At 40.0% G+C, this 8,781-nt stretch overlaps 1 protein-coding gene across 1 annotated transcript; it reads right to left on the reverse strand.

The window, feature by feature from the left end:
- Positions 1 to 7,603: 7,603 nt before the first annotated feature.
- LOC147419104 (uncharacterized) lies at positions 7,604 to 8,263 on the reverse strand. Its single transcript, XM_086505781.1, has one exon. It carries the CDS (start codon positions 8,261 to 8,263, stop codon positions 7,604 to 7,606), a length of 660 nt encoding a protein of 219 aa, XP_086361907.1.
- Positions 8,264 to 8,781: the final 518 nt, after the last annotated feature.

Below are 8,781 nucleotides of genomic sequence, written 5' to 3' on the forward strand. Positions count from 1 at the left end.
CCGTGTCTCAAAAACGGCCGGGAAAAACTGCCAAAATAGCCAAAAATGGCTCCACACGGAGTACAGTGGGCAGTGTCCGCAACTCAATGTACATGAGTAAAATCGCGCTCAAACAGGCGCCAAGAACTACTGCATGCAGTGAAAGTGATCCCTACGGGGATATCTGCTCTTAAAAGAGCTCAGTAGCACTAGGTGTGCTCACAACAAAATGCATTTGTCAACGCATGTGTCGGCAGAGAATCTGCTGTCAAAATGACTGTCAAATCGCCTGTGAAAGCGTTGTGTCTGGTAACCTAGAGAATCTGTGATTGAATGGGCTGAAAAACCCCCCTGTAACCTGTAACCTGCATGGCGGTGTTGCTATGTGCCGATTTTTGCCGCCGGGCAGAAATATGCTAGTCCAATAGCCGCCAAAGGTGTCGTATCCGTAAACTTTCGTACAGGGCGATCGGTGCGCTCGGTGCCGATGCCGGGTGTCACTCCTCTATGATAGAGGTACCTCACTCACGCATGTCGCAAGCTCGATCGTTGATCGCGGGAACGCGCTCGTCAGGGAAAAACTCTTGTCGCTTGCTTTTAAAATCCATGCCGGCCTGAACCTCTCTCTTCCAGATGGGCTCCTTAATCTCGCAAGCTCTCTCTCTTTCGTTTGGAGAGTCAGTGTCCGGGTAGCTCATATCAATGAGCTTATTGGCTATGAATCGGGGATGGAGGCGGGGTGTGCACCCACCCTTGCACACAAGATTTGTTTTAAAGGGTCACACCAAAAAAAAAATTGAATTCTTCTGCTTCTCTGTCGATTATGCAGAATTCTCATTTCTATCAATTTTGGGCGACTCTCTGAGATCCGAGGGAGAACGAGTGTGTGTGTGGATTCTTGCTCGGCCCTGGTCAGCGCTGCCTGAATACACACACATAGACTCCTCTGCTCACACCATTGCTGCCCGAATTACTGCATTGCTTGGCCTTGACTGCTTGCACAATGCCCGATTCCCCAAAGCTTCGCTACGAGCCTGAATTCTTGCTATGCATTCGATTTGCATCCAAGGCTATAATACCTCAAGCTACTGTGTGCTCGCAGCTCTTGAGCTATTCGATTAGCTTTGACCCTTATCGAAACTGCTCATGGCTCCTACTGCCTGGTACAGGCTGCCCGAAATCCCCAAGCCAAGCTACGAGGCTTGATTGCTCCTTGATCTCTGTGATGCTCGGCCTACTGGCTCTGATTTTCCAAGGCTTTCTACGCTTCCTAAATTTCAATGAGGGTCGCTGCGTGCACGGTGAGCTGGGGCTCAGGGTCGGATGTCCTGAGCTCTGATACCAATTGATGAGTGCACGTGTGCGTGTACCGAGTGTGTGCAAGAGAGGGGAAGAAGAGAAATGGGGAAGGGGGAGATGAAGCACAGTACACAGCAGGTTTGGGGTTAGTGGAGAGGAAAGTGAGAGAGTAGTCCACTCTCTCCCTTTCTCTCCCTATATTCATTTAGGTAAAAGTGTAAATAGGGGCGGTTTCCCACAGCCATCTGGCCTACACCCCAACAGTGGCGACTACCATTCTCTGTCAAACAACGAAAAATTTTGGCCAAGTATTTTTGTGCAAGATAGAAGAACGCTCATCGTCCACTCCATGGTGTGGCTTACATGCTTGATTCGAAGTATTTGAATTTAGATCCAATGTCCAATACAGAGGTGGTCAACTATTTCTATCACCTGGTCAACACGTTCTACTCCAATGTCTAGGACCGAATTGATTTTATCAAAGAAATGAGTGCATTTAGACTCAAAAAAGGTCCTTTTGCGAATGATTTTGTATAGTCAATGGCAAAATAGCAACCTGCATGAAAATGGTGGATGATGAATGGTGGAGAGCATTACTCGACCGTACATCCCCTTGCAATGAAAGTACTAGCACAATGTGAAGTAAACTCAAGTTCGGAGAGAAACTGGAGTATGTACAACTATGTTCATAGCACTATTCACAACAGATTATTAGCAGACAGAGCATAAAAATCAATGTATATGTTTTGCAACAAAAATATATTGCATCACATCAAAAGTGATGGCTGCGAGGAGGAAATGACATTCTGGTTGTATGATTGTCAAATCAAAAACGAAGAAGAGTTCAATGTCGGTGTATCTCAATGCACTATAGACAAAATATAAGAGAATTTGATAATAGATGTGGAAGTTGAATTACCAGAAGACCCACAACACTCGGACTCAGAACCAGGTAACAACTTCACAGGTTGAATATAGCTTGAGAGTAGAATGAATATTGTGCCAAAAACCATTATGAAAGAGCTTGTATTCAACGTGTTTTGATCATATACAATGCTTCATAGTAGCGATTATACATAATTTGTTGATCTCGATTGTTATGATAACATCCGATCAGCCACCCATAGTTGCTTGTGCATCTTGGGACATCTTCAATCTCTTGAGTAAGGAAGCTTGGTCCTGAGCTTTCACCCGCTTCATCTTGACCTTTTGTTCCTCCAGTAATTTGTCCCAGAGCTCTAATTTTCCATATCTCAAGTGGGACAGATATCTTCTTTTAAGTCTTTGAAATAGAGTTTCATATTGCCCAACACTGTCCTAACCTTGTGGTGGGGGTCAAATTCTCGGATCCCTGTTGGAATCAGCAACTCATATTGCCTTCACCTCGCTGCCTACGCTCTGTGTTCTCCCATATAGTGCTAGTGAGGTCTTTAATGAAGACGTCACTTTCACTAATCAGTTGTATGGGACCATCTATACATGATGATATTGCCAAAATACATTCTTTTTGAATGGCATGCATAATTTAAAAAATTGATCTGGTGTCATTTTTACACTGGACTGACACTCATAAACGTGACTTGAAGACATCAAAAAATGTGCACGATTATATTGATACACATTGGAAACCATTTTTACTCTAAAATGCTATGTTTACTCGTATAAAATGCAGTAAAAACAAGTAACTTTTCAGAACTTCATCCAGATCAATAAACAATACAGGCTAAAAACCTGAAACATTTAAGCATATTATATGGAAACCACAAGATATGAGTTTATATTTTGCATGTTGCACTCTCACACTAGTTCAAATAAAGACTTCAAAAAATTATGCAGTATTATATGCATTCTTGTTGATATTCATTTTGACTTCAAAATGCTATATTTAATCGTGTAAAATACTATAAAATTAACTCCTAAGAAAATCATCCAGATCTAACAAAACAGGTTAAAACCCCAAAACAATCCATTTTGATAGAACATAAGATGTGAGTTTATATTTTGCACGTTATCATGATTCACTTCAAAAAAAATTGTCAATTAAGATACATGCATCATGATGTATATATTGCCAATTTCATTTTAGCTCATTTTTAAAAATTGAAAGTATACAAACCACTCATAATTGCAAAGAATGTCTTTCTCTTTAAAAAGATTAAAATGAATATTTTACATGCAAAATGTGTGCATATACTTTTTTTTAATTGAAAGTATATTACCTATTTGTAGACATAGAGAAATAACATAATGTGAATATTACTATGTAAATGTAGAATTTAAAATAGCGATGATGATTGATGAATAAATCATTCTTTTAAATATGATTAACTAGTATATAATTTCATAAGAACACTTAAAATCAACAATATTGAACAATTCAAGTATTTGTATATGAAATACTCTTCATGGTCGCGTTACCGACCAAGTATTTCATATACTTAAATATACTTTAAAAAATGAACTGCACATGCACATACAAATTATATGACATTTGTACGACCGGGTTAACGACGTGAACGCCACATTTATGCAAAAACGAATGCTTCTAACAAACGACACTCAATTAGCCGCGTTATCAATCGAGTGGCACCTGCATCTAAAGAGCAATAATGGATTGCATACAAGCATCATATAGCCACGTTACCGATAGATGCCCATATGTTTTTTTGGAAAGGGGAAGGGAAGTTGACTCACCATAAGGATACTAGAATCACCGTGTTATCGATGTAGTACCTAGACAATGAGTCAATACTTACCACAAGGACACCATATTCCATGCGTCACCGAGGTGATGCCCCCGTTGTAAGCATTGTTCCGTAGAACAACTTACATACACACTAACATTGTATGATAAGGTACCTTATGATTGCCGTGCAATACGACAAAAGGCATGCTACCACATAACGTGCACGTACACACACACACAATACATACCCAAGTCGTGTGGTCAGGTACTCCATTGTTGCCACCAAGATGGTACCATACGTAATGTATGGTATGTATCTATATGTATTGTACATCGTTCCGTATGGATAAAGTTTTTATGTACATAGAAATACGTACCTTCGTAAAAAACCAGTAAATGATAGAACATTTTAAAGAAAATTACATTCCTCATTAGAGATTAAGAAAATGTATATCATGCAAACTACTTGGGGGACACACATTACTACACATATTATCAATTGGAGATTCACTAGCCAAGTACCAAGTAACAATCCTGTAAAACATACATTAAACGTTTGTATCTAGTGACAAAAGAACAATGAAAACTTTCAAGCATTCATCAATGAAAGAACATCCTAACATTTAAGCAATGAAAGTGTACATACTACATAAAAAGAGTCAAAACTGTGAACATAACAAGACTTCAAGTAGCCCACAACTGCTAATAAGGAGCAACCCACAATCGTGACAAATGTCAATCCAAAATGGCTCCTAACAGACCATACCTAAATAAAACACCCTACTGAAATATGTGAAAATGTCTGGACCCTATTCGTTGCCATGAGGCCACAAAAAAAAACCCGTACAGTACGATCAATCCGTGTACAATATGGATTTGTAAGGACATGTCATATAGTACGGATTCCACGTACATACTGGTCCAACCTTGGTTGCCGTGCAGTGTGACATAGAGCACGCTCCCACACGACCCCCTCTTCCTCTCGACGTACCTACAAAGGCTCTCTCTCTCTCTCTCTCTCTCTCTCTCTCTCTCTCTCTCTCTCAAAGTGGCTCAAGGAATAACACCCAGCCTTCCCGATTGGGACCCTATATATATTATGTTCCGAGCCCGTCGAGCATCTAGATTTTTCGGGTGGGCCCGTGGGGAAAATACTAATTCTTGGCAAGTCCGCAGGAAAAACTGCATTGTCCGGTGAGCTTTTTGTCGGTTTCCAAGTTCCTCTCAACCGGCTTGTTTGTGATCATGTTAAGTGTGATCATGTTAAGTGTGATTATGTAAATATGTGAATAAGACCTTGCGATCACATAAAATTTTTGGTAATTACGTAATATCAAATCCTTGCTCGCAGGATGCTTGCCAGTTGGATTTTTCAGAGCCAGCGAGTAGGCTAGCCGAACCCATCTTATCCTTTTGAGATTCCACCATGTAAAAAACTCTTCATAAAGCACCAGTTGCCTTTGAGAGGCTACTCTCTAAGATCCACCCAGAGTTTGGTCCTCCCCTTGGCATCACAAGGAGCATATATGTTGATAATGGTTAAGAACTGGTCTACCCACTTGACCCTTACCCCGAGGACTCTCCTTGAGGCATGGTTAAACATAACGTGTGGCTCTAATTCCCTATCAAAGATGGAGAGCACCCCACTATGCCCCAAAGTACCATTGCCATAATACACCAACTTATTGCCTATTGCCTGCTTCCTACAACAAGAAGCGTCAAGATAGTGCTCCTGAATTAGCCAACAGTTTGTAGCTGCTTTTTTGACCTCCTCCCAAAAGAGAGTTCCTTTTTTTGCAGACTTTATACCCTTCACATTCCAAGGCTGAATATTTAAGTCCTCCATTAAGGGGAGAGTGGAACAAACTCCTCCACGTCTGGAGAACTATGCCTAGCCACCTCTCTTTCGCTTTCCTCCTCCGCCACAGTCAGCCGAGGAGAGAAAATCTCTGAGGTAAGAAACCCTTTTGGATCCCTATCCATCAGCACCTCAAAGTCATTATCTAGATTCATGTGGGATTCCTGCAAATCTGGAGGGTTCTCCTTGCGGTGGAAGTTGCTGTGCGCCAAAGTTTTTACTCTCTTGCACTTATCACTGAAATTTTGTTGCCAGCCTTCGTCCATCGGCTTGGGGATTAGGGGCAAGGCAATTTTTTGGCGAGGCTTCATGGGAGGTTTGACCACAGGAAATGCGGCGAATTGCAAATTTGGTGTGGCTTGGTTGTTGAAACCCTTAGGGCTTGGCTCAGTAATCAAAAGTTCTTGGGGAATGTCCTTATGAGTGCCCACCTTGTCGGACTCAAGCACTTTATTATCCTTGCTGCTCCCACCTTCCCCTTGCTTTGCAGCATCAACTTCCATGTTGGATACTAGCGATTCTTTGATTGAGGACCTTGATGCCGTTCAGCTCTAACCTCTTTAGCTTCCTTAGTACCATTCAGATGGCAGTCTCTACCAAAGTGGCCAAACCCATTGCACTTAAAGGATGCTCCAAATATAGTACCAAATCTAAGAGGGATCGCTTTCAACCCTGCACCTACATTAATTACCATGCTCTCTGGAGGGGGTTTATGTACATCCCAACAAATGCACGCTCTATTCGCCACGGTCCCCACCTTCCTGTGCACTAGTACAAACAACAAAATTTCCAAGGTGCTTGCAAGGTCTCCGAGGTTATCCCACAACGACATTGGCAAGTTGACAAAATCAACCCACATGGGGCAAAAATCCTTGAAGGCTTTGAGGGATTCAAAAGTCGGGTTCATGGCAGGATGCATAATGGGGAGCGGTTGAGGTACAATGGGGGTTTTTGCTAAGATCTTGGTAGTTACGTTGAACCTAATAGTGAAAAACCCTTTGGATATATATTGGACGCAGTCGTTTCGTTCTGCCCTGGCTAAGGACTTCCGGAACATCCATCTGATAAGCTCTATATATACCTTCATAAGTTGAGAATAGTCTGAACTCACGAATTATAAGAGGGAATAAAGCACTCATAAAACTATAAAAGCAAGGGACACAAGAATAGAAAACTAACTAACTAAATTACTTTGTTTGCTACGAAACAAAACTAGATAAAACAAAACATTATTAGCTTAAAAATGTTTTCAAAGAAGGCATGCGTAAAATAAGTTGACGAAACTTACTTGGCTTAAAACAAGTACTCAACTTTAAGCAAAAAAGGATAAGAAATCTTAAAAACTTAATCCTAGAAATCAAACTTCACACAACAACTTCTAAAGGAACACATTCTTAAGTCCTCAGGTAAGCTAAATACGAAAATAAAAAGTGAATACTACTACAAACCTACAAAGAGCAAATATCCGAACGTGACAATATGTGACCTCAACTTCACTGCTTGTCCAAACAGGAAGAATAAGATTATCAACTTTATCATGCATAGCTTGCACAATAGCTATGACATCCCTATTCATGTCGTCAGTGCTCAAGAGTAGGTACAGGTTTGTATAGAGGTCATTCATGCTTTGAACGTAGTCTACAAAACCAACGAGCTAAGCTTCTATCACCCTCCGGAGGTGATGGGCATACTCAACCATGATAAAGGCTGGCATTTGTCAAGCTATAGTAAAAATACTAGAAGCACTAGAGATCAAAACAACAACATAAAGTGCTATTAAGTCAAACAATAAGTGGGATTTTTAGCTTCCCACTTCTATTGAATCTACTACCAATTATCTTGAACATTACAAAGGAAGAAACATTAAAAATAATCTTACTACAATGCAAAAATAAACGAATGTTTTTAATGATTCTTTTGAACGAGTATCCTTTTTCAACTAGTAAAGAAATAAGATGGCAAGATTGAACAACAAAAGCAGGTTTACTAGAACAAAGACGAGAAAATATAAATAGTTGAGAGCAAATGACACCATACTTAGCTAAAAGAGAAATGTTCGAAGAAATGTGAGGCATACAGATGATATTTAGATTGGCATATTTTGGTTCAAGGCGCTTATCATAGATATCTACTTCTAATCCCAAGGGAGTCTGAAAAATCTTAAGGTCTAAAAAGGCATACCAATCACTATTTGTGGTACAATTAAGTTCACAAAAATCCTTAGGATAAATTCCTCCACCTACAGAACTCGAATTCAAATACATAAAATCTTGAAAAGAAGGAACATCAGGAACAAAAAGATCATCTACAAAGTGTCTTACATTGCATAACTTGTGAAAAAATATTGGGCAAGTGTTAGCAAGGACAAGACGCTCCATAAAATCAAACTCATAAGTAAAAAGATAGAAATTAGTGAGAAAAACAGTACAATTGGTGCCCATAGGGATACCAATTGTTTGCTTGAAAAGAGAGTCGTCGATGGTTATATATAAGTTTTCCAAAAGAAAACGTAACCAAGATATGATGACAATGTCATCTACAATCTTGGTGAATCTCTTTCTTCCTTTGTCTACATCTACATTCTTACTTTCATCCACAAGAAGTCAAAGTTCAAGGCTGACTTTTCTACTAGCAATGCCGTGTACCTATCCTTCTCAAGCTTGTACGCAAAAACTTCTTGAAATAAGAGACTTGAATCTAAATTTAAGGTCCTCCAAATTTAGCTTCGTGCATAGAGTTGTAAAGTCAAAAGTTTGGATACATAAAGGAGAAGATTTCTCTTTAAGGCTTCTTGAAGAGTTCAAAAACCTTGTAACAGGAATCACAGCTACTCATCATTTAAAATCCAACTTATATGTCTGCTTCCTTTAGCATATTTTTCCATTCATTTACGCTAGGTAAAATGGCTTGGAAACAATAACTAAGCCATTTGGACACCTCGATCAAAGAGGTGTTACAA

The sequence above is a fragment of the Adiantum capillus-veneris genome, chromosome 29 (assembly GCF_014529385.1).
Source record: "Adiantum capillus-veneris isolate H3 chromosome 29, ASM1452938v2, whole genome shotgun sequence".
NCBI lineage: Eukaryota > Viridiplantae > Streptophyta > Polypodiopsida > Polypodiales > Pteridaceae > Adiantum > Adiantum capillus-veneris.

What these genes read in the sequence shown, in the direction of transcription:
- LOC147419104 (XM_086505781.1), bottom strand. Translation starts at nt 8,263, where the DNA reads ATGGGCACCAATTGTACTGTTTTTCTCACTAATTTCTATCTTTTTACT.